This window comes from Ranitomeya variabilis, chromosome 1, assembly GCF_051348905.1.
Source record: "Ranitomeya variabilis isolate aRanVar5 chromosome 1, aRanVar5.hap1, whole genome shotgun sequence".
NCBI classification, from domain to species: Eukaryota; Metazoa; Chordata; class Amphibia; order Anura; family Dendrobatidae; genus Ranitomeya; species Ranitomeya variabilis.
Window position 1 is genome coordinate 41,921,073 of NC_135232.1, and position 27,577 is coordinate 41,948,649.

At 44.3% G+C, this 27,577-nt stretch overlaps 1 protein-coding gene across 6 annotated transcripts in view; it reads right to left on the minus strand.

The window, feature by feature from the left end:
- WDR7 (WD repeat domain 7) overlaps positions 1 to 27,577 on the minus strand; it is a 383,582-nt gene that overhangs the window by 39,554 nt on the left and 316,451 nt on the right. For all 6 annotated transcript variants that reach the window (XM_077282600.1, XM_077282585.1, XM_077282579.1 and 3 more), the window contains one exon: positions 23,322 to 23,421. In XM_077282600.1, the coding sequence (XP_077138715.1) occupies positions 23,322 to 23,421 (100 nt within the window). The remainder of the gene's footprint in view (positions 1 to 23,321; positions 23,422 to 27,577) is intronic.

Here is a 27,577-nt window from a genome sequence, read left to right on the forward strand (position 1 = left end):
TACAATGAAGTAATGCGGTGGCTCGGTGATGCCTACAGTGAAGCATGGCGGAAGCTTGGTGATGCTTACAGTAAAGCATGGTGGAGGCGCGGTGATGCCCACAGTGAGGCATTGTAGAGGCTCTGTGATGCCTAGAGGGAAGCATGGCAAGGGCTCAGTCATGCCTAGAGGGAAGCATGGCAAAGGCTCAGTCATGCCTACAGTGAAGCATGGCAGGGGCTTGGTGATGCCTACAGTCAGGGCGGGTTTTAGAAAAAGTGTGACCCTGGGCAAATAAAATGAAAATAAGGACCCAAATACGAATTATTTCACTGGGAGATAAATTATTTTTTTATTGCTACTATAAGAATGTCTACATTCACAGAAAGCCTACCGAGATCAAGAAATGAAAACACAAGGAAAATGGGCTTGTGTTGAAGTTCCCTATGCTGTCAGGGAAACACGTGAAGTATGGGTGGGGGGTGCGGGCCCCTAATACCACTAGATCAGTAAGTAATGGCACAGATTTCGCACAGTGAAAAACAGCTGAATTTTTTTCTTTTTTGAAGGACTCAAACGGATGAAATTTCCGAGTATTTCCAGGCGTTGGGCAGAGGTAACCCTTGGCAATGGATTTTTGGATGGAGCGGAGCGAGTGTGCCATTCCTTCTTCCGTGTACACGGCTCCTCTGCTCGGTGAATCAGGAGGAATTTATTCCCATGCAAAATGTGGATTTTGGAGATTCCAATCGCAAACATAAAAAAAAGAAAAAAGCAATGAATGTCGCTGGAAAGCTCAGCTGGTTTTTGTTCGGGGGGAACGTGAGGCCATTTCTAGCTTCTCCGCAGCGAGCAGTAAATCATGACGGGATCAATAATTGTTATGCAAACATCCTAAACACGCAGGACTTGAATCCTACTGACATCCAGTGGCTAATTTGCTTTCTTCACAAGTATTAGGTAATTTTGGATGTGATTAAAGCGACACGTAGCGCCGCGGAGAACGCGGGACACTGACTAATACAGAGCAGTCCCCACCGGCAATTATAGCGGTTCAGTTCTGTGTGCAGTCATGGCGTCAAAAGGGATCAAGTACGACTTCTATAAAGCCGAGATGCAATACCAGACACGACCTATGCACAGGGGTGGAGCTCTACTCATTATGTGTATACTCCTATATAACGCCTATATATTTATTTTTTTTACTGAAATGTATGTATTTGGGGCTAAAAATAATTTTTGCAATTGGGTCTCATTACAAATTTTTGTTGTTACATGCTCCTCGTTTCTCTGTACAATCAACTATGCTGTGGTCATAAATCAGCTCAGAAAAAGAGACTTTCCCATCAGAGCCAGTTCTCTGATGAACACCCAGTTAGCTCATTTGCAGCCAGCAATGGACAGAGTAATACAGGGGCTGTAGAAGACAAACGGCACAAGGTTATTAACGAAACCCAAAATCAAAACATGATTTTTACTCCCAAATGCATGCACTAAAATAAAGAAGAAAAATCACCAAAAGTGGACAACCCCTTTTTAACCCTCAACTCTCTACTAAAGGTTTTTTTTTTCGGATTTTCTTTATTGATGACCTCTCCTTGGCTTCTATACCAGTGAACAGGATAGCGCTTGCAGTACCGAACACGACCACTATGCAATGTATGGCGCTGTGGCTCTTCCAGTCCGATCACTGATCAGTTGGAGTGCTTTACTGAGGAGTAAAACTCTATTGTTTGCAGCATCTGTTTTATCCTCAAATTTAATATGTATTCATAATAAAAAAAACAACAAAACATTACGTTGATGTTAAAAGTTTTTAAAAATGTAGAGAACGAGAGAGAGATGGCCCAGAGAGGTAAAACGTGACAAATTTATTAAAAGTCACCTTTTAGTGTCACTTCTTATAGTAAGGGGTAAAGTTTCTCCTTGAGGAGATGACAAAGTATAAAAAGACTTCTAACTTGTAACTATGCTACTTGGGAAATAGATATGTAAATAGCCCCTTCATAGAGGAGGAGAACAGGGACTCTAGTGCCACCTAATGGAAGGAGCAACCCTAGAATTCAATATTGACTCTTTAAGGAGAGACTTTACCCCTTAGAACCTCTGTCAACCAGTTAATCAGTCAGTCTCCTGCTTTGCACTGATGAGGGGCAAAAGCCCCCAAACAGCTGTCTACAAATGGAGATCTTTTATTATATTAATAGATTGACTTTTTAAAGAGTCAATATTGATTTTGCGACAGTGCATGTGGTCCGACAGATTTGGTTTCATAAGGACAGCGGTGTCACAGCAGCCTACGGGTGGCAAACATTCTGGCGGTAATATTGCCATCTCATGTTATGTGGCTACAAGTCGCTTTATGGCCCTGGTCTATACACATTATCACAGTGGAACCTGCAGGTTTCACCCAGACCGGATGACCAGCTAATTTGTATGATGGCATCGTGGTGACCCTACCCCATAGGGAAAGGGAACGATCGGGCAGATGGATTTCAATATGCAAAGTCCTGTTATCAAGTTAGAACAGCTGCTGCCGCCGCTAACCGTGTACGGAACCGGATCGCTCACCTCGTAACACTCAGTGTGTACATGGGGGAACCGGATCACTCACCTCGTCCCACTCAGTGTGTACATGGGGGAACAGGATCGCTCACCTCATCCCACTCAGTGTCTATGTGGGGGAAGCGGATCACTCACCTCATCCAACTCAGTGTGCACATAGGGGAACCGGATCACTCACCTCAGCCCACTCAGTGTGTACATGGGGGAACCGGATCGCTCACTTGTCCCGCTCAGTGTGTACATGGGGGAACCGGATCGCTCACTTGTCCCGCTCAGTGTGTACATGGGGGAACCGGATTGCTCACTTGTCCCGCTCAGTGTGTACATGGGGGAACCGGATCGCTCACTTGTCCCGCTCAGTGTGCACAGGGGGGAACCGCATCGCTCACCTCATCCCACTCAGTGTGTACATAGGGGAACCGGATCGCTCACCTCATCCCACTCAGCGTGTACATGGAGGAATCGGATCGCTCACTTGTCCCGCTCAGTGTGTACATGGGGGAACCGGATCGCTCACCTCGTCCCACTCAGTGTGTACATGGGGAAACCGGATCGCTCACCTCGTCCCACTCAGTGTGTACATGGGGGAAACGGATCGCTCACCTCAGCCCACTCAGTGTGTACATGGGGAACCGGATCGCTCACCTCAACCCACTCAGTGTGTACATGGGGGGACCAGATCGCTCACCTCAGCCCACTCAGTGTATACATGGGGGAACCGGATCGCTCACCTCATCCCACTCAGTGTGTACATGGGGGAACCGGATCGCTCACCTCATCCCACTCAGTGTGTACATGGGGGAACCGGATCGCTCACCTCGTCCCACTCAGTGTGTACATGGGGGAACCGGATCGCTCACCTCGTCCCACTCAGTGTGTACATGGGGGAACCGGATCGCTCACCTCGTCCCACTCAGTGTGTACATGGGGGAACCGGATCGCTCACCTCGTCCCACTCAGTGTGTACATGGGGGAACCGGATCGCTCACCTCATCTCACTCAGTGTGTACATGGGGGAACCGGATCGCTCACCTCGTCCCACTCAGTGTGTACATGGGGGAACCGGATCGCTCACCTCGTCCCACTCAGTGTGTACATGGGGGAACCGGATCGCTCACCTCGTCCCACTCAGTGTGTACATGGGGGAACCGGATCGCTCACCTCGTCCCACTCAGTGTGTACATGGGGGAATCGGATCGCTCACCTCAGCCCACTCAGTGTGTACATGGGGAACCGGATCGCTCACCTCAGCCCACTCAGTGTGTACATGGGGGAACCAGATCGCTCACCTTGTCCCACTCAGTGTGCACAGGGGGGAACCGCATCGCTCACCTCATCCCACTCAGTGTGTACATAGGGGAACCAGATCGCTCACCTCATCCGACTCAGCGTGTACATGGAGGAATCGGATCGCTCACTTGTCCCGCTCAGTGTGTACATGGGGGAACCGGATCGCTCACCTCGTCCCACTCAGTGTGTACATGGGGAAACCGGATCGCTCACCTCGTCCCACTCAGTGTGTACATGGGGGAAACGGATCGCTCACCTCAGCCCACTCAGTGTGTACATGGGGAACCGGATCGCTCACCTCAGCCCACTCAGTGTGTACATGGGGGAACCAGATCGCTCACCTCAGCCCACTCAGTGTATACATGGGGGAACCGGATCGCTCACCTCATCCCACTCAGTGTGTACATGGGGGAACCGGATCGCTCACCTCATCCCACTCAGTGTGTACATGGGGGAACTGGATCGCTCACCTCGTCCCACTCAGTGTGTACATGGGGGAACCGGATCGCTCACCTCGTCCCACTCAGTGTGTACATGGGGGAACCGGATCGCTCACCTCGTCCCACTCAGTGTGTACATGGGGGAACCGGATCGCTCACCTTGTCCCACTCAGTGTGTACATGGGGGAACCGGATCGCTCACCTCATCTCACTCAGTGTGTACATGGGGGAACCGGATCGCTCACCTCGTCCCACTCAGTGTGTACATGGGGGAACCGGATCGCTCACCTCAGCCCACTCAGTGTGTACATGGGGAACCGGATCGCTCACCTCAGCCCACTCAGTGTGTACATGGGGGAACCGGATCGCTCACCTCGTCCCACTCAGTGTGTACATGGGGGAACCGGATCGCTCACCTCATCTCACTCAGTGTGTACATGGGGGAACCGGATCGCTCACCTCGTCCCACTCAGTGTGTACATGGGGGAACCGGATCGCTCACCTCAGCCCACTCAGTGTGTACATGGGGAACCGGATCGCTCACCTCAGCCCACTCAGTGTGTACATGGGGGAACCAGATCGCTCACCTTGTCCCACTCAGTGTGTACATGGGGGAACCAGATTGCTCACCTCATCCCACTCAGTGTGTACATGGGGGAACCGGATCGCTCACCTCGTCCCATTCAGTGTGTACATGGGGGAAGCGGATCACTCACCTCATCCCACTCAGTGTGTACATGGGGGAAGCCCGGAAGCGGATCACTCACCTCATCCCACTCAGTGTGTACATGGGGGAAGCGGATCACTCACCTCATCCCACTCAGTGTGTACATGGGGGAAGCGGATCACTCACCTCATCCCACTCAGTGTGTACATGGAGGAACAGGATCAGTCACCTAGTCCCAATCAGTGTGTACATGGGGGAACTGGATGGCTCACTTTGTTTTGCTCAGTGTGTACATGGGGGAGTGACAGGAAATAGCAAAATGGCTCTTCAGATACACTATCTACGGTGTATGGCCAGCCTGAGGCCAAATAATCCAGATGACGAGACACGTGGTGACAATAATACCCTCTGGACCAATCCTATGGTTCATTGCTGGAGTTTTCCGGTAGACCGCCTGTTCTTCACAAACACCCCGTGTGCTCCAGCAGTATACATGCAGGAAAGATATGTACAGATCTAACCTCCGGCGATATCTGGATTCATCCCCGGACCTATCTGCTGTATCTGCAGCTTTTCCTACTTAGCTCCTTCCCCACCGGCCGCCGCTGAATGTCGACTCTGTGGTTTTATGTTGAAGGCCTCGTTGTTCTCAGATAAACTCTAATGCTACATTTCTCATACCTGCATGACAGATCCACTTTATCAAGTAACACCTCATCACTATGCACAGATGTTACCTAGCAACCGCTGCCAGGAGAATGCAAGAAAAATGGAATTCTAGCCTATCCATCCAGATAAAATATGTGCAGATCCTCGCAGCAGCCTACAATTATACACAGGTAAAGATCAGATAGATGGCGGAGATACTCCCCAGCCCCATACAGCAGAATGTTAACCAGTGCACTGCCAGGCACAGCAGGCTTTCTCTACTACATGAGGATTACTAGAGATAGAAAGTGCTTATTTCTCTGGCAACTATGAGTTCATTCTGCCACAGCAGAATAGTGAGTGCAGCTCTGGAGTATAATGCAGGATGTAACTCAGGATCAGTAATGTAATGTATGTACACAGTGACTGCACCAGCAGAATAGTGAATGCAGCTCTGGGGTATAATACAGGATGTAACTCAGGATCAGTAATGTAATGTATGTACACAGTGACTGCACCAGCAGAATAGTGAGTGCAGCTCTGGGGTATAATACAGGATGTAACTCAGGATCAGTAATGTAATGTATGTACACAGTGACTGCACCAGCAGAATAGTGAGTGCAGCTCTGGGGTATAATACAGGAGGTAACTAAGGATCAGTAATGTAATATATGTACACAGTGACTGCACCAGCAGAATAGTGAGTGCAGCTCTGGAGTATAATACAGGATGTAACTCAGGATCAGTACAGGATCAGTAATGTAATGTATGTACAGAGTGACTGCACCAGCAGAATAGTGAGTGCAGCTCTGGGGTATAATACAGGATGTAACTCAGGATCAATAATGTAATGTATGTACACAGTGACTGCACCAGCAGAATAGTGAGTGCAGCTCTGGAGTATAATACAGGATCAGTAATGTAATGTATGTACACAGTGACTGCACCAGCAGAATAGTGAGTGCAGCTCTGGAATATAATACAGGATGTAACTCAGGATCAGTACAGGATCAGTAATGTAATGTATGTACACAGTGACTGCACCAGCAGAATAGTGAGTGCAGCTCTGGAGTATAATACAGGATGTAACTAAGGATCAGTACAGGATCAGTAATGTAATGTATGTACACAGTGACTGCACCAGCAGAATAGTGAGTGCAGCTCTGGGGTATAATACAGGATTTAACTCAGGATCAGTAATGTAATGTATGTACACAGTGACTGCACCAGCAGAATAGTGAGTGCAGCTCTGGTGTATAATACAGGATGTAACTCAGGATCAATAATGTAATGTATGTACACAGTGACTGCACCAGCAGAATAGTGAGTGCAGCTCTGGGGTATAATACAGGATGTAACTCAGGATCAGTACAGGATCAGTAATGTAATGTATGTACACAGTGACTGCACCAGCAGAATAGTGAGTGCAGCTCTGGTATAATACAGGACGTAACTCAGGATCAGTGCAGGATCAGTAATGTAATGTATGTACACAGTGACTGCACCAGCAGAATAGTGAGTGCAGCTCTGGGGTATAAAACAGGATGTAACTCAGGATCAGTAATGTAATGTATGTACACAATGACTGCACCAGCAGAATAGTGAGTGCAGCTCTGGGGTATAATACAGGATGTAACTCAGGATCAGTAATGTAATGTATATACACAGTGACTGCACCAGCAGAACAGTGAGTGCAGCTCTGGAGTATAATACAGGATGTAACTCAGGATCAGTACAGGATCAGTAATGTAATGTATGTACACAGTGACTGCACCAGCAGAATAGTGAGTGCAGCTCTGGAGTATAATACAGGACGTAACTCAGGATCAGTGCAGGATCAGTAATGTAATGTATGTACACAGTGACTGCACCAGCAGAATAGTGAGTGCAGCTCTGGGGTATAATACAGGATGTAACTCAGGATCAGTAATGTAATGTATGTACACAATGACTGCACCAGCAGAATAGCGAGTGCAGCTCTGGGGTATAATACAGGATGTAACTCAGGATCAGTAATGTAATGTATATACACAGTGACTGCACCAGCAGAACAGTGAGTGCAGCTCTGGAGTATAATACAGGATGTAACTCAGGATCAGTACCAGACATTTTTATTGAGATTTAAGCACAGTTTTGTTGCCAATAAATGTGTTATATTTTATTATGACAAAGCGTCGTGAATCAGTGCATGCAATTGCACATACAACAAGTGAAGGTAAACAGAAATATTATTGTACAAGGAAAAGGAAAAAACTATGTAACCACTAACGACCCGAAGAAAGAGAGGATATTAAAATATTGATAAGTGAAAAAATTCCCTTTTCTACTATACCTTTAGAACTCTCAATTAAGTCACCTTGTGTCACTGCTCTTACAGTAAAGAATCCGTGCTAAGTGGAGGCTGCAGCCTTCTTTCCTGTAGATATAATCTAACTGTTAATTTATTAGTGTCTCCTAGAGACAAAATGTTGTACCTCGCAGCTCCATAAAGTGTATATCGGTCCAGCTCAATAATGTCTCCCTCCACCATCCATGTATGTAAGATCTGTTATTATGAGAGAAGCAACAACTACATAAACTTGGAATTCTCTTCCCCACAAAGTTTATACACAACTGATGTCTATTTTGACAGAAACCAATTCAATATCCAGGACACAAGAAACAACTTTCCAATTCACTTGTGAAACATCAATTATTGTTATCAAACATAAGTCCATTACCAAGATGGAGTCGTCTTTTTTTTTTTTTTCTGGAAGGAAGCCCTGTCCGTATATCAAGCTCTGCCACCGAGAGTGAGTGAAAGCCGGAGAAGTAATCGATAATATTCATCAAAATCTGCTCAACAAGTTGCCAGAGTACAAGCTCTTTTCACACTGAGCCCAGAGAAAAAAAAAAAAACTATTCCAGTGTTAGAAATGGAAACTTGGAAAAAAAGTTATTAATCTGGACCCAAAATCAAAACTGCACCTACCCCAAAATTACAGAACAATATACTCAGGCATGTCGTAGGTTTGAGAATTACATTCAGCCTTAATCCAAACTTATTACAATGGATTCTCTTATCTATACCAGCCATGTGAAAGATTCTGTGTCCAGACACAAACTGAAGCAGCTCTTATCCCCTATCACAGCAGAAAAACACAGCAGCCAATATTATCAAGCACAATTTATGAGGTCAAAGGAATGAATCAAATTTTTTTTTAGATTCAGAGGAAAAAATAAGTACAGTATGTGTCATCAATACCAGTCTTATGAACAGCTAAATGTAGTCGCTCTGTTCCCCCTATCATAGCAGTAACTCACAGTACCGTTTACGGTCAAGAACCAATAAGTAGAATTTATTAAACGAACCAATCTCAGATCTCTGAAGCCAAAAAACAAATGTGTTATCAATACCAGTCTGTACCCAGAAAGTACCTAAAGCAGCCCTACCTCTATCGCAGCAGAAAGTCACAGAACCATTTACTGTCATTCCTGCATAAGCAAAATGTATCTATTTATCTACATGAACCAAATGCTTCTTCATCTGAAGTTTCGGAAGATAAGAAAGTATTTGTTTTCTAAAGCCATTTGAGCAGTTCTGTGTCCCGACACTAACCAAAGCAGCTTTGCCACCCTACCCCAGCAGAAATATTATCCAGCACAAATATACAGAATATATCTACTCAAATGAATGTACCAAATACTTTTCCTTCTGAAGACCCTGAAGCCTAGAATGTATTTGTTTTCTAAAGCCATGTGAGAAGTTCTGTGTCCCGACACTAACCGAAGCAGCTCTGCCACCCTACCCCAGCAGAAAGTTACAGTACCATATATTATCAACCACAAATATCCAGAATATATCCAATTAATTAAACAAATAAATAATTTTCCTTCTGAAGTCCCTGAAGCCTAGAATGTATTTGTTTTATAAAGCCATGTGAGCAGTTCTGTGTCCTGACACTAACCGAAGCAGCTCTGCCACCCTACCCCAGCAGAAAGTTACAGTACCATATATTATCAACCACAAATATCCAGAATATATCCAATTAATTAAACAAATACTTTTCCTTCTGAAGTCCCTGGAGCCTAGAATGCATTTGTTTTCTAAAGCCATGTGAGAAGTTCTGTGTCCCGACACTAACCAAAGCAGCTCTGCCACCCTATCCCAGCAGAAAGTCACAGCACCATATATTATCCAGCACAAATATCCAGAATATACCCAATCAAATGAATTAACCAAATACTTTTCCTTCTGAAGTCACTGAAGCCTAGATTGTATTTGCTATCTATGGCAGTAATGTGAACTGAAACAGCTTTTTCCCCCTATCACAGCAGAAAGTACAATTTTTATGGCTTCGGCAGAAAGTAACTTTTATTATCAAGCATTAATAGGCAGAATTTATCCAGTCAACTACATGAACTACATTTTTTTCCCGCTGACTTCCCTGAAGCTAAATGCCAACTTTGTGGATAGTTCTGTGTCCAGACACTAAATGTAGCCATTATGTACCCTCTAACATAAGAAACTCACAGCACCATATATTACCAAGTAGCATTAAGCATAATTTATAACTGAATGATCCAAATGCTTGTTTTAAATACCGGCCATGTGAACAGTTCTGTGTCCAGACACCAATTGAAGCAGCTCCATCTCCCTATCCCAGCAGAAAGTCACAGCACCATATATTATCAAGCTCGAATAGTCAGAATATATTCAGTTAACCGAATGGACCAAATGTTTGCCCATCTGAGATCTCAGAAGCTGATTAAGTGCCTGAACAGCTCTGTAATCAGACAACCACTGAAGAAGCTCCGTCCCCCCTATCCCAGCAGAAAGTCACAGCACCATGCCAAGCAGCCGTTGAACTATACTCAGTCAATCAACTGCATGAACCTAATTTTGAAGCTGAGAAACCCTGAATGGCAATCATCAACTCTGGCATTGATACACTTTATATATAACACTAATAAAATACCACCAAATCTTTTATTCGAAGGCAACACCTAACCAGAAATATGGCTGCTGATACAGCTCTGACATGAACTGTCACCCTGCTTTCTAGTCATATAGTATATTATCATGCAGATGCAGGTACTTCGCTAGAGATGTCAAGAGCCAGTACAGAAATAACCATCTCTGAATTGCACAACCAGGCACTGGATAATGGACATGAATGCTGGACCTTCGGCAATACCTGCAGCTCAAAAGTGAGGTTAAAAAATAAAGAAGACACCAGTGGTGAAACAATGCTATTCAAAGGGAAAAATGTCCAAAAGCATTAAAAAAATTCAAAAGATTCCAATGAATACAGTAAAAACAGTGTCTAAAACTCAGTCGAAAAGGTGTGTTTGTTTTCACAATGGCCCAACCCAAGTTTCGCCACCTTGGCTTCTTCTGGGGTGTGTCTCAGTTGAGGAGGCAAAACACGAGTTGGGCTAGCGTGCAACAAATACACCTTTGGACTGAGTTTTAGACGCTGATTTTACTGAGTTTATTAATTGGAATCTTGTGAGTTTAATAAATGTTTTGAGGTGTTTTGCCCTTTTTAATAGCGGTGTTTTACCATTGGAGTCTTTTTTGTTTTCTTCACTTCTAGTGAAAAGCAAGCTTCCTTCAGTTATTGTAGAAGGTCCGACATTATTCGTGTCAGTCATAGCCAGACTGTGGGATTCAGAGATATCGTTACCTTCATACTATTCCTTGACATCTCTAGCCAAGTCCCTCTGTCTACGTGGAGTATATACTATACGATCATTTGATTCTAGATGTCGACAGACAACTTTCTTTACACCTGCGGCGTAATTTTTATTTTGTTTTATTGTGTTATTTATTTTATCTATTTTATTGTTTTGTGACAGATTGTTGAACTCTTTATGGTTACTTTGCTTTCTAGACTTGGCCAATTATGTCATAATACGCGAGCAGATTACAAGCGGTGGTGGATCTATGAAGACTAGGTGGCATCTATTAAGATCAAATGATCTTGAAATGAACAAGTCAAGCCGGAAAAATTTGGACTTTTGATAGCCAGGGCTGTAGAGTTGGCAAGCTAAACCTCCGACTCCGAAATTTCCATGACACTGACTCCACCAAAATGGGCTCCGACTCCACAGCCCTGGTGGAGTCGGTAAGCCAAACCTCCGACTCCGCCAAAATGGTCTCTGACTCCACAGCCCTGTTGATAACGGCCCTAGGAGCCATGTGCATCTACACTGTTCAGATGAGATCATCGTGCGCTGTGATGCAGTGACCCCTGTTACAGCTAGGGGGAGCTGCATGTTCTCCCCAGAATACGCACGGAGGTGTATTGAGGCCATGGGAATGCATGGCAGTTGCGGGCATAACTATGATGGTGAAACAGTGTCCGGCATGATTGTAAATGGCCGGTATGTCGCAGAGGGAGTCTGTGCTGTAAGCCAGTATTGCTGTCCTGGGAGTTGTAGTTCCATAAGAGATGTGTATGTGTAGCTTTAAAGGGAGGCTTACAGGGTTAGTCGGAGAGCTGGGCGGGTCTATCAAACCACACACACCTCCCTCATGTGGGAGTGGTTACAAGTACATAATGTAACCATGGTTTGGTCACATGGTCTCTGTGGTAGAGAGTGTGTGGACCTGAATGGTCTCTGTGTAAGATCCTGGATGGCCTGTGTGTGTTGGGAGATCCTGGGAGTAGGATCAGATCCCTGAAGAGCACATGGTGAGGCCATGGATCTGAAGGCCTGTGTTGGAAGATCCTGGGAGTAGGACTTCCTGAAGAGCACATGGAAAGGCATGTATGCAGAGTCTGTGACGGCACTGCATTGGGGGGGAACTACCTCCATCTGATGATCTGGAGTGTCAGGACGGTGATCCCAGTTTGGCAGCTTCCCTGGGAGAGAGAGTACTGACGAGGAGTCAATGTGTGGAGCAAGAGCTCCTGTAAAGTAACTACAGATAAAGGGGGTTATGGGCAGACGAATATCTGCCAGTGGAACAGACTGTTAGTGCCTATGATGTTCCATGGAAGTTAATGAACTGTGTGGTCTCCCACGGTAACTGGACGAAGTGAGGTCCGGCGTGTTTAGAGACTGCAACCTAATGTTGTGTAATGCTATGTGAGTAGAGACATTGACACGGCACACGGACAACCCCGGGAAATGGTCAGAAAAGGACTGGTGGGTGTAGTGACTGTCAAATGAAGGAAACCGTGTGCTATGAACTGTGTGTGATGTTTAACATGGCGGTTTATGATGCCTAAATAAACCGCATGGACTGCTTAATGGAGAAAATCGGGCCTGTGTGACTGAATCTTGTTGCTAAGCCAGTGTCTCCCAACACAGGCAGTAAGCGCTATCTTACAGAGCTTATTCGAGAAGCCGGGGAAAAATGTTCACTATAGAATATCCAATTCTTTTTTGCAGAAGAAAGAAAGAGAAGCAATTGATAATTGAGCTAATGACTTGGAAATTTGTAAGATGTTGAAAAGAAAGATATTCGCATGGAAGCGCGTGAGTCGTGGAAGTTCTAGATTATGGCCTTCTGTGGGACCGGAGTTAACAAGTTATTGAGTTATTGATTGTGTATTACATCTCTGACAGCCTCAGAGAGGCTAGTAATACCATGATGAGGATGTAATGTGATGTGTTCGATAATGTTTGGACATTGTATTTCTTTAAACAGTCCTTAAAGAGAAAAGTCCCATTTGTTTATGGCAAAGTGGGCTGGATCCAAGCCCGTGAGCGCACGACAGAGACCCCGAGAACAGATCTGGATCCACCGGAGAAAGCAAAGTTGTTTTACTACAAGATGCCCCCGAGTTAGAAAAAGGACAGGAATATTGATAAGGGTCCTGGAGAAACGCAACCGAAGATTAGTAGTTAAAGGGGTTTTGCAGTTCATTAAAATTGATGCGCCTATCCTTAGGATAAGCTATCAATATTAGATTAGTGGGGGTCCGATTCCCAGCATCCCCGCTCATCAGCTGTGTAAAGGGGCAATGGAGCTCTGGCAAGTGCTATATCCCCTTCATAGATTACCAGATCCAGTTTTGTATTTTTAACACCTTAAGGACGCAGTTCATTTATCCGTTTTTGCTAATTATTATTTTTTCCCTTCCACATAGACCATATGAGGGCTTGTTTTTTGCAGGACGAGTTGTACTTTTGAATGGCGCCATTCATTTTACTATATAATATACTGAAAAAAAACAAAGAAAAAAAAATCCAAGTGCGGTGAAATAGTGATTTAAAGTAAAAAAATAAATAAATAAAAATTTACACAATTCTATCATTGTTTTTGGGGTGTCACCTTTGTGCGTATATTGTGCGGTAAGAGTTAGCAAATTCTTATAGTTTTTTTTAGTGGGTTATGAAAATTCTAAACTTTGTTATAAAAAAAAAAAATAAAATAAAAAAATTGTTTGTCATTTTCTGACCCCCGTAGATTATTTATGGAGATTGATGGAGCTGTGCAAGGGCTTGGTTTTTTTTTTTTTTACGTGCTGAGTTGCAGTTTTTTTTATTGGTATCATTTTGGACAAATTATGATGTTTTATAGCTTTTTCTGCATTTTTTGGGGAGGGGAAAGTGGGGGGGATGGGGCCACTGCTCTCGCTGGAGCACCACAACCCCTACAAACAGTTGATCATCAATGGTGCCGAGTGTCAGCTCCTCACAGTCTAATATTCATGGCCCATCGCGAAGCTATAAACAAAAATCCAAAATTGACTAAAATACTGTGAACAGTTGTTTTATCTTAGGTTATCCCAAAAGACAAGAGGGCAAGGCCTCTAACTAAAGGAACAGAAGTTCCAAGTCCAGCAAAAAGGCTTTTTTACTGTTAGAGCTAAAAAAATAGTCACTTAAAGGGAACCTGTGACCAGGTTATAAAGTTTGCACTTTTTGCTGCTATTGTATTATTGTGACTCCTCTGTGTATTCTGTTTTTTTCTTTTTAAAAATCCGACATGTGGTTCCAGAGATACGGGCATCTATACTTAATGCTAAATTTTATGATCCTTACAAGGGGGCGGAGCTCCCAGGCTAATTATGCAGAGCAGCACAAAACACGCCCCTGAGGATCATGTGAGCCACACCCTCTTTTTAAATAAAACTTAGTACTAAGAAGGCCCATATCTCTGGATCTGTATGGTGGATTTTTAAAAAGAAAAAAGCAGAAAACTCAGAGAAGCAGCGGGAATAAAATGAAAGCAAAAGCTGGACACTTTTCATCTCCCTTGGCGGACTATTTGAGTTGGCCAAATCTCTATCACTAATGCGCTACAAATATCAAGATTAATGGTGTAAAATATATGCTATAAATATTATTTGTGACTAGATCCATCTAAGGGAGCCATCTTCCTTCATTTTTGATTTTACAATCTCTGGTGTGCCCATAAAACTGATTTCTGGGTGTTCAGGGCTTGATATCTTCTGTATATTGTCAAATACATACAAAACACCAATCGGAAATCTGATTTTGTGAATAGTGAATAAAAAAGGCCCAATGAAGCAACACACAGGCGTCGAGACGGGTCATCAAGGTGTAAAGGATACAATTACCCTCTCGTTAGAGAAGTGATTGCTGGCTGATGGCGCCTATCGAGTGTGAGAGGCGATGAAAAGCATTAAGAAATTCCTCCTCTACCTGGACTTAACTCAGGAGCTGCTTGGTGCTTGAGATCATGCTGGGACTTTGGGCTGGTAGAGGGGTAGAGAGAGCTGCTCCATTAATAGTCTGCGCTCAGGGCTGTGTTCATGGCGCAAAAGAATCCTTTTTCACCAGTTTTTTCCTCTGCGTTCTCTTTTATTTTCACATAACTCTGAGCTGGTGGGTGGATACGGATTGCTATGATGTCTCTCATACACAGCTCACACAGACATGACGGACTTCAGGTCTCCTCTCTCTATGTAGCACATGTTCGGTAGCAACAGCAGTACTAAGCAGTTTAGCTGTGAATCCAGCTCTGGATTTAGGTAAAATAATTAAAGATAACCTGTCCCCTTGGAGAATGCTACTTACCTGAATATATGGGATTAATCTGTGAGTAAAAAGCTGGATTAATGCAACTACGACTCTTGGGAAAAATGAACCTATTTCCTTTGGGAGCCGACGGCTTTCAGTCGCCACTTTCAGCACCGCTCACTATACTGTGAGCAGCAGCCGAATGCACGCCCTAGGACTTAAGACTGACAGTCCAAAGTGCAGTACATCTGTGCAGAGTGAGCTGTCAATCAAAGTGCCAGGGGCGTGCATAAAGCTGCTGCTCACAGTAAAGTGAGTGAGTGGTGGAAGAGGTAACTGTCGCCGGTTTGTGCCCTGTCCCCCATGACTGAAAGCTGGTGGCTCCTGGGAGGAATGAAGTTCATTTTCCCCTTGGAATCCACACCTTAAATAAGACGATCCAGCAGCATTGCAGTGCTATGAACATGCAGATTAACCCTATATCTGCAGATAAATAGCATTTTCAGAGATGACAAGGTCCCTTTATTAGAAAGCAGCAGTCCAGTCTGCGTCTTTCTGCTCTTCCCTCCTCTACCACTGCCTATGGAAGTCTATGGAGGGCAATTTGATCTCTCTGTGACTTGGCACTCCATCTTATTTTGCCCAAGATAGATTTTACTAATTTTTCAAAGTGAATGATCAGTTCAGGAGGTTGGGTGGAGAAGTGGTTCATAAGTGGAGAAAGAAGATAAGATATATCACGAAGTAACAAAAATGAACATTGGATGCTTGATAGGCCGATTTATTCTACATTGCAAGGATGTGAACACTAAAGCACGCCATTTCGGACTCATCTATTTGCAGTTACTCTCTTCACAATTCTGAAAAGGTCGGGCAACTTAAAAGGCAAAAACTATTCCATTGAAAGCAAAAACTGCACCCAAGTAAAATAATAATAACAAAAATAGATTAAAAAAAAACAAAACTCTGAACTGCGAGCAAACAATAAACGTACTCCAGAAAGTGATTCAGTCGTTTTCCGGCTATACAAGTTGACTTCCAGAGTAACGGAGCAATAACATAGTATGTTTTATTATGAGTGTCATGGAGACGGTGTGAAAAATCAAGAGCCACAGGCAGTAAGCTGCAATGGGTCAATAATGCTCACAGAGACATTGTGTAGAGATAATCAACAACAAGGCCCTGGGTTCTCTATGCACTGCAAACAGCTGAAGGGCAAATCAATACAGCCATGGGAAGGACACTGCTATGTTACGCTTCCCACAATATACTATTATGGCTGCAGGAAAACATCCAAAAAGGAAACAACGAAAAAATCCTACACTCTCCAATAAGCTGTATATCCACCAAAAACCTGCACAATAATGCCAAGCTGCTCCCCAATACGCCCGTGCGTTACGTCATGGCATCCGGGGTGCAACTTGCCTTTGCATGGGTTCAAATTTTCTAATTCAATTCTAATGGCAAAACCTCGAAATTAAAGGGTTGTCCGAGCTACCCAAAACATGGTCGTGTTTTTTCAAAAGCTTCTGAAATTGCAGTTCCCTTGACGTGAATGGTGCCAATATGCAATACCACAAACAACCTGTAGGTAGAGGCGGCGCTGGGTTTTAGAAGGAGGTTGCCGGCTTTTTCTAATCCTGGATAATGGACTTATGACGCTTTCACGCATTTGATATTCGCAATCCGAGACCTGGACCGTGGATGTCCAGACCAGTCGCAAGTCTCCTGACCTGAATTCAACAGCCTCATTGCCATATATGAGACCGAGGAGCATTACGGCCCTTGAACGCTTGAATGGGCCTAAGCTGAAATGTAAGACAATAGGCAAAAAGGGTCTATTTTTGGACAAAAAGCAGGGCTGTTTCATAATCTTGGACAACTGTTTGTAAGTAATTAAGGGTAATATCCTTCCAGTAATCACCGTTTGGATGTGAGTCTTCTGCCCGTAACTCAATAGTCTCATGTATGCCTATGAAACTGTTGGGTTCAGGTCAGGAGACCCACATCCAGTCCAAACATCATGTCTCTAAAAGGCCAATAAGTTTGGGTCAGGAGACCCACATCCAGTCCAAACATCATGTCTCTAAAAGGCCGATGAGTTTGGGTCAGGAGACCCACATCCAGTCCAAACATTATGTCTTTAGAAGGCCAATGAGTTTGGGTCAGGAGACCCATATCTGGTCCAGACATCATGTGCATATGAGGCTTGATGAGTGTGGGTCAGGAGACACTCGTCTGGTCCAGACATCCTGTCTTTAAAGCTTGACGAGTTTGTGTCAGGACTCAGGAGACCCACGCAAGGTCCAGTCATAAGGTGTCTAAGAGGCTTGATGAGTGTGGGTCAGGAGACTCGTGTCCGTTCCAGACATCATGTGTCTATGAGGCTTGCAGAGTTTTGATCAGTAGACATGCGTCCAATCCAGACATCATATGTCTATGAGGATGATAAGTTTGGGTCAGAAGAACTGTGTTTGTGATTTCTATGATGTTGTTAAGTTTGTGTCAGGAGACGCAAATTCAGTCTAAACATCATGTGTCAATGAGGCTGTTGAGTTTGGATGAGGATATTTGGTCCAGTCATCATGTGTCTATGAGGCTTGATGAGTTTGGGTCAAGAGACCCATGTCCAGTCTAAAGATTATATATCTATTAGGCTTTTGAGTTTGGATCAGAAGACCTGTGTCTGGTCTAGACATCATTTGTCTATGAGGCTTTTGAGTTTGGGTCAGGAGACCCAAGTCTGGGCCAGTCATAAGTCTATGAAGCTGTTGAGTTTGGTTCAGGTGATTCGTTCCAGACAGCATATGTTAATGAGTTTAATGACTTCAGGTCAGGAGATCCTGACTTGAGGTCCCTGCTTTGACAGTAAATATCGGATGTGTGAAACCAGCCTTAATTAGAAGGGACCAGGATTAGGAAAACGGGCCTACTATTTTCAAAACCAGCACCCCTATTGTCTATTGGCTGTAACACAGGGCCGCGACAGACCCTATTCACTAAGCATCATTCTGAGATCTAGCGGCGACCTGTGTTACAACAGAAGTTGCTGTATAGCCGTAACATCACATGTCTAAGGGGCTCCCGATGAAAAGTTGAAGGCTCGTTTTGATTTGTCGGAGGGGTCCGAACACTGTTTTGATATCTGAAGCCCTATGGATACGTATAATGTAGATGTAGGAAGCTTTTTCTAGTGTATGTGGCACACACGTAACGTGCACCGCACAGGAAATTGTGCAAAACTTACGAGCTAGATGCAAAAAAATTGGGGTCAATGTTAGGACGTGACATGTTCCATCATTAATAAGAGACGGAAGCATGATCCAAGAGGATGCCGAAAACAGAAGTGGCAACGAAACTGCGCAGTTACATCCATTCAACGCTACTTTGCTCGGTGTTAAGGGGTTCTCCCGGCAAAAGTGCTGCTCGCAGAAGGGTCAACTGGGCAAATGGCCTTCAGAAGCATAAAAAAGTGAGTAAATAGTAGGAGCAAGGTCAAGTTTATTGACTTGCTGAATATATATATATATATATATATATATATATATATATATATATATATATATAAAAGTAACAAAGACAGCAAAAATATAAAAGTCCTAATCTATATAGAGTGCACAGCAGAGTGCGACCGGGGAAGGGGGAGTAGACAGTTCGAAATAATCTCTACACTCGTTTTGTCTTGCAGGGGTAAAAAAAAGAAAAAAAAGAAATCAGACGTTGTAAACCTGTGAATCAATAGCGGCCGTCCACACTGTGCATCTCCATACTTACAGAGATGTTTCTGCAGTGGTTGGCGGAGGTCAGAGGTGCGGAGAGGAAGCCTAGTTAAGTGCTGACTGCCACACACAAGCCTGGGTGAATCTGCAATGGAAATCTCCCCCCGGCTTTGTTTGCCCTTGCTGAGGCGGACGCCGGCCGCACGGATGGATCTTATCTCCGTCCGCTCCCTCCAATCCCTTTAGAAATGCACCGCGCAAATGGTTTTTTTTTATTATTATTATTTTATCCGAAACATTCTGGAGTTTTGTGTTTTCTTTTTATTTGTAATTTTATTGAATTTCTTCTCAATCTAATTTTCCGATATTGATTGCTGGGGATTTTATCAGATTTAAGCAAAATAACATTTTCATTCAAAGGGTAAAAAAAAATAAAGAAAGAATTGCACCTGTATAAGGTCATTTCTAAAAGTGGAAAAACGTAGAGTGCGATAAATGGGATTGCTGGGAACCGGCGCATTGTGGGTCGTACTGGAAATGCATCTGGCCAGACATGGAAACAAAGGGAAAAGGTCACAGACGGATTTCTTTTCTTCTTAAAGGGAACCTGTCACGCTGAAAATGGCATCTCACCTGCAGGTGGGAGGCTATAGGGCATTTTGGGGACACGTTTTAGCCAAACTTGTATTTTATTCCCTGAAATCCCTGTTTGCATGAGTCCAGTGGGCGGTCCTATTCAGTGATTGACAGTCTTCCCTGCATGAATGTGCACAGCTGTCAATCACTAAGTAGGACCGCCCACTGGACTCAGCTTCTCCTTCTCTAAACCATGCTGCACACAGAACCAGGAGGCTGACAGGTTCCCTTTAAGGGCAAGTGTCCTTTTTGCTTTAGTGGATGCATTATCCTTAGTGGCTCACACCCTGGAAGTAAAAGGATAGAATAGACAATAAATATGCGATCGCTGGAGGTCCGACCACCACTGATCCCAAGAACTGGGGTCCAACGGTCACCATGTCTGAATGAGGCATTAGTATGTGTCAGCGCCATTCTGTTAAATTCACACAAGGAACGTGGATGGATTATGGGAATGGCGAATACATGAGAAAAAAGGCCGTGTACGCGTGATGAACAGATGGAACTATGAATAAGATTTTCATCTTCTACGGAATCTTGCAGACAACCAACGGAGACGTCTGAAAGGCTGCGACGAGGTTTGATCAGGGCGCTTTTCCGGCTGAGAACCATCCACCAAGCTGCAACTAATCCTCTGCGGATTTTTCAGCAGCAGATTTGATAAATCTGCAGGGCAAAAACAATGCGTTTTTGCTGCAGATTTATCGTGGATTTACCATGTTCTTTTCTGCGGATTTCACTGAGTTTTTCTATTGGTGCAGGTGTAAAATGGCTGCGGAATCCGCAGAAAGAAGTGACATGCTGCGGAATGTAAACCGCTGCGTTTCTGAGCGTTTTTTTTCCGCAGCATGTGCACAGCGTTTTTTGTTTCCCATAGGTTTACATTGTACTGTAAACTCAGGGGAAACTTGTGCGGATCCGCAGCGTTTTCCGCATTGTGTGCACGTACCCTAAGAGCGGCGCCTGGAGGACTTAGCTGTTCCATTTCAAAAGGTGATAACGCAATACCACAGATCCAGTAAACAATAGTTGTTTGGGAGGGCACCACACCAAATAAAAAGGGATACACCCAGAGTCAACTCAAAAACATCAAAAATTATATAAAGAAAAAGATGCAAAACAAAAACTGGGCATCACCAAAAAAGATACAAAACTAATTGTATTGAATACAGGACCAACACACATGATAAAAACAATGAAAAGTCAAACAACATGACAAATGGAAACCCACATTTTTGCAATACCACAGATCCCCAGCAGTGGCCACTGTGGGAAAACAGTGAGGCTGACTGCAACTGCCTTGGGATGGCCCCTTTTTAAAGGGAGTGAATTACCTACATATTTTTTTAAATAATTTTAAACTAAATAATGAAACAAACTCTCTTTCATAACCTGTTTTTATTTTCTGACCAACTTTTTTCCTTTACATAATTAAGCAGGCCGCCATCTTTCCCAAGCTCCTGTTAAAAGCACTTTGTGATATCCTTTACATCGGTTACTTTCCATAATATCCTATGGTTTGGAGAAGGTCCTTGACTTCTATGAAAGACTGTTGAGAGAATGCTCTGTGTCCACGGAAAAGGTGAGGTGTGATATCAACTATTCAGAATGGTGGATCCTGTGTTATCTACTGTATATAGAGGTGTTATCAGTCATTGTACAGGAGGAGGAGGTGAGCTGTGACATCACCTATTGTGAATGGTGGATCCTGTGTTATCTACTGTATATAGAGGGGTTATCAGTCATTGTACAGGAGGAGGAGGTGAGCTGTGACATCACCTATTGTGAATGGTGGATCCTGTGTTATCTACTGTATATAGCAGTGTTATCAGTCATTGTACAGGAGGAGGTGAGCTGTGACATCACCTATTGTGAATGGTGGATCCTGTGTTATCTACTGTATATAGAGGTGTTATCAGTCATTGTACAGGAGGTGGAGGTGAGCTGTGATATCACCTATTGTGAATGGTGGATCTTGTGTTATCTACTGTATATAGATGTGTTATCAGTCATTGTACAGGAGGAGGAGGTGAGCTGTGACATCACCTATTGTGAATAGTGGATCCTGTGTTATCTACTGTATATAGAGGTGTTATCAGTCATTGTACAGGAGGAGGAGGTGAGCTGTGACATCTATTGTGAATGGTGGATCCTGTGTTATCTTACTGTATATAGAGGTGTTATCAGTCATTGTACAGGAGGAGAAGGAGGTGAGCTGTGATATCACCTATTATGAATGGTTGATCCTGTGTTATCTACTGTATATAGAGGTGTTATCAGTCACTGTACAGGAGGAGGTGAGCTGTGATATCACCTATTGTGAATGGTGGATAATGTGTTATCTACTGTATATAGAGGTGTTAACAGTCACTGTACAGGATGGGAAGGTGAGCTTTGACATCACCTATTGTGAATGGAGGATCCTGTGTTATCTACTGTATATAAAGGTGTTCTCAGTCACTGAACAGGAGGAGGAGGTGAGCTGTGACATCACCTATTGTGAATGGTGGATCATGTGTTATCTACTGAATATAAAGGTGTTATCAGTCATTGTACAGGAGGAGGTGGTGAGCTGTGATATCACCTATTGTGAATTGTGGATCCTGTGTTATCTACTGTATGTAGAGGTGTTATCAGTCATTGTACAGGAGGAGGAGGTGAGCTGTGATATCACCTATTGTGAATGGCGGATCCTGTGTTATCTACTGTATATAGAGGTGTTATCAGTCATTGTACAGGAGGAGGAGGTGAGCTGTGATATCATCTATTGTGAATGGTGGATCCTGTGTTATCTACTGTATATAGTGGTGTTATCAGTCATTGTACAGGAGGGGTGAGCTGTGACATCACCTATTGTGAATGGTGGATCCTGTGTTATCTACTGTATATAGAGGTGTTATCAGTCATTGTACAGGAGGAGGAGGTGAGCTGTGACATCACCTATTGTGAATGGTGGATCCTGTGTTATCTACTGTATATAGAGGTGTAAGAAATGAAAGCTGAACTCTGATTTGTTACAAGGACAGTTTTTCTTTTACACACAATAATGAGGCCTATTCTATACCTTTTCTATTTCTCGGTATCTTCTTGATCTCTGGTTGATTCACGGGCTGGAAACACTTGTTGCCCGGTGCTGGATATTTCAGCACATTGCATTGATTGTTCCACAGTCGCTCTCCATATTTCATTACGTTAAAATGTGTCCGGTTCAAAGATCCAGAAGTGACACAATCTGATGACAGCAATACAAAGTGCACATTTTGCAACCAGCAGAGTGCTTTAATTTATTATCCGCCGGCGTCTGACCTGCCCTCTGATCTCCTGATAACAGAGAGCACCGGCCGTTTACTCTCTTCATTAAAATATTGATCATCGCATTAGACGAAATATTACAGCAAGAAAACAAGCAAAGTGCTGCAAAATGTGCACAAAATGAGGGAGGCGCAGCCTTACCTGGCATTTTCCAGTCCGTATGTCGTACAGGGCAACTGAACCGAGACGCGCTCCCACCGCGATTCTGTGGCTGCGATCACAATAACTGACCATATAGAATCTAGAAAGACAGAAAAGAGAAGGGAGGTCTCAGCAAACGGCACTGAACAATTCCGTCCATTTCAGCTTTTTTCTCAGGCCCCCAGACCGGTTTATTGGGTCCTGCATAAAAATATTCGGCTTTTCCATTGACTTGCATTGGATCCGTTATTCGGTATAAATACATGGATATTAGAAAATATTTGTGCCGATTTTTCTGAATCCGAATATTTCACTATTCGATCATCACTAATAGATAGCAGATAGATGATAGATAGATAGATAGATAGACAGACATATAAATAATAGATAATAGATATATAATAGATAGATAGATAATAGAAAAATAGATCATAAATAGATAGATAATAGATAGGTATGTGAGAGGATAAGTAATAGATAGATAGATAGATAGATAGATTTGTAGAGAGATAATAGGTAGATATATATCTAATAGATAGAAAATGATAGATGTGATAGCTAGATGGAGATCGATATGAACTAGATAGATGATCATTAGATATAGATACAGTGCCTTGTGAAAGTATTTGCCCCCCTGGAACTTTTCAACCTTTTCCCACATATCATGCTTCAAACATAAAGATACCAAATGTAAGTTTTTGGTGAAGAATCAACAACAAGTGGAAGACAATTGTGAAGTTGAACGAAATTTATTGGTTATTTTAGATTTTTGTGGAAATTCAGAAACTGAAAAGTGGGACGAGCAATATTATTCAGCCCCTTTAACTTTATAGTTTGTTGCGCCACCTTTTGCTGCGATTACAGCTGCAAGTCTCTTGGGGTATGTCTCTATCAGTTTTGTACATCGAGAGACTGAACTTCTCGCCCATTCTTCCTTGCAAAACAGCTCGAGCTCAGTGAGGTTTGATGGAGATCGTTTGTGAACAGCAGTTTTCAGCTCTTTCCACAGATTCTCGGTTGGATTGAGGTCTGGACTCTGACTTGGCCATTCTAACACCTGGATACGTTTATTTGTGAACCATTCCATTGTGGATTTTGCTTTATGTTTGGGATCATTGTCTTGTTGGAAGACAAACCTCCTTCCCAGTCTCAGGTCTTTTGCAGACTCCAACAGGTTTTCTTCAAGAATGGTCCTGTATTTGGCTCCATCCATCTTCCCATCAATTTTAACCATCTTCCCTGTCCCTGCTGAAGAAAAGCAGGCCCAAACCATGATGCTGCCACCACCATGTTTGACAGTGGGGATGGTGTGTTCAGGGTGATGAGCTGTGTTGCCTTTACGCCAAACATATCATTTAGCATTATTGCCAAAAAGTTCGATTTTGGTTTCATCTGACCAGAGCACCTTCTCCCACATGTTTGGTGTCTCCCCGGTGGCTTATTGCAAACTTTAAACGACACTTTTTATGGATATCTTTGAGAAATGGCTTTCTTCTTGCCACTCTTCCATAAAGGCCAGCTTTGTGCAGTGTACGACTGATTGTTGTCCTATGGACAGACTGTCCCACCTCAGCTGTAGATCTCTGCAGTTCATCCAGAGTGATCATGGCCTCTTGGCTGCATCTCTGATCAGTCTTCTCCTTGTTTGAGATGAAAGTTTAGAGGGACGGCCGGGTCTTGGTAGATTTGCAGTGGTATGATACTCCTTCCACTTCAATATGATCGCTTGCACAGTGCTCCTTGGGATGTTTAAGGTTTTGGAAATCATTTTGTATCCAAATCCAGCTTTAACCTTCTCCACAACAGTATCACGGACCTGCCTGTTGTGTTCCTTGGTCTTCATGATGCTCTCTGTGCTTCACACAGAACCCTGAGACTATCACAGAGCAGGTGCATTTATACGGAGACTTGATTACACACAGGTGGATTATATTTATCATCATTAGGCATTTAGGACAACATTGGATCATTCAGAGATCCACAATGAACTTCTGGAGGGAGTTTGCTGCACTGAAAGTAAAGGGGCCGAATAATATTGCACGCCTCACTTTTCAGTTATTGAATTTCCACAAAAATCTAAAATAACCAATAAATTATGTTCAACTTCACAATTCACAAGTTCCACTTGTTGTTGATTCTTCACCAAAAAATTACATTTGGTATCTTTATGTTTGAAGCATGATATGTGGGAAAAGGTTGAAAAGTTCCAGGGGGCCGAATACTTTCGCAAGGCACTGTACATATGATATTCATACTGCTCAGGTAGGCCTTTGGTAGCATTCACACAGGCAAATGTGGTTTGGTCCAAGCAAGTGCTTTCATAAAACTCCAAGGGTTTCAAAATCAAAAACAGCCTCTTCTGCACACAAAAGTGTATCAGTTCATTCAGCAGGCACATATACGTCAGTGTGCGCTCACCAGAAGAGGTTACAGACCCTTCACTAAGAGCAAAGGAGAGGCCCGAGGTTTAGCAGTCTTCAGCACCAAACACAAGGTCCGTATTTTTCGGACTGTAAGACGCACTTTTTCCTCCAAAAATGTGGAGGAACATGAGGGGTGAGTCTTATAGCAAGGATGTACCTGCTTTGGCTGGGGATGGGGAAGTAGAGAGCGGAAGCGGCGGAGCAGCAGGTCACAGGAGGCAGGAGCCAGCGGCTGCAGATAACTCCTGTGCCCACTGCTAAAGAGAGATGAATATTCACTGCATTCTACGAAAGACAGTGAATAATCATTTCTCTTTAATAGTGGACACGCTGTTAGCCACAGCAGCCGATTTCTGCAACTGCTGGGCTCTGAAGTGTGCACGCTACTTAAGGGAATGAATATTCACTGCACTCCATGCCAGGAGTGGAATGCAGTGAATACTCATTCCCTTTAGTAGTGGGCACACGTGAACACCCGGCAGCTGCAGGAAGCCGGCATCTGCAGCCAACACTGCTCCTGCTACTAAAGATCAATGAATATTCAGTGCTCTCCATGCACATAGTCCCGGAGTGGAGAGCAGTGAGTATTACGACAGCTGTCCTCGGCTTGTAAGCAGACATCACGTCACTGACAAGCGCTGCTTACAAACATAAAGCAGCTGCTGGCATTGGAACAAGACACTGCGAGGGAGCGCAGGAAGGTATAATTTTTTTAAAAATGTTTTTCCGATGGGGGCCATGCATACCCGGATAGAGATGAGGTGGCCATGCATATCACGGTAAGGATGAGGGGGCAATGCATACCAGGGTAAGGATGAGGAGGCCATGTCCACCAGGGTAAGAATGAGGGGAGGGGCCATGTTCACCAGGGTAAGAATGAGGGGAGGGGCCATGTTCACCAGGGTAAGGATGAGGAGGCCATGTCCACCAGGGTAAGAATGAGGGGAGGGGCCATGTTCACCAGGGTAAGAATGAGGGGAGGGGCCATGTTCACCAGGGTAAGGATGAGGAGGCCATGTCCACCAGGGTAAGAATGAGGGGAGGGGCCATGTTCACCAGGGTAAGGATGAGGAGGCCATGTCCACCAGGGTAAGAATGAGGGGAGGGGCCATGTTCACCAGGGTAAGGATGAGGAGGCCATGTCCACCAGGGTAAGAATGAGGGGAGGGGCCATGTTCACCAGTGTAAGGATGAGGAGCCATGTCCACCACGGTAAGGATGAGGGGCCATGCATACCAGGACAGGGATGAGGGAGCCATGCACACCAAGATGGGGATGAGGGGCCATGCATACCAGGACAGGGATGAGTAGGCTATGCATACCAGGGTAGGGATGAAGGGACCATGCCTACCAGGGTAAGGATGAAAGGCCATGCCTACCAGGATAGGGATGAGGGAGCCATTCATACCAGCTTGGGGATGAGGTGGCCATGCATATCACGGTAAGGATGAGGGGGCAATGCATACCAGGGTAAGGATGAGGAGGCCATGTCCACCAGGGCAAAGATGAGGGGCCATGCATACCAGGACAGGGATGAGGGAGCCATGCACACCAAGATGGGGATAAGGTGGCGATGCATACCAGGGTAAGGATGAGGTGGCCACGCATACCAGGGTAAGGATGAGGAGGCCATGTCCACCAGGGTAAGGATGAGGGGCCATGTCCACCAGGGTAAGGATGATGGGCCATGCATACCAGGACAGGGATGAGGGAGCCATGCACACCAAGATGGGGATAAGGTGGCGATGCATACCAGGGTAAGGATGAGGGGGCCATGCATACCAGGGTAAGGATGAGGGGGCCATGCATACCAGGACAGGGATGAGTAGGCCA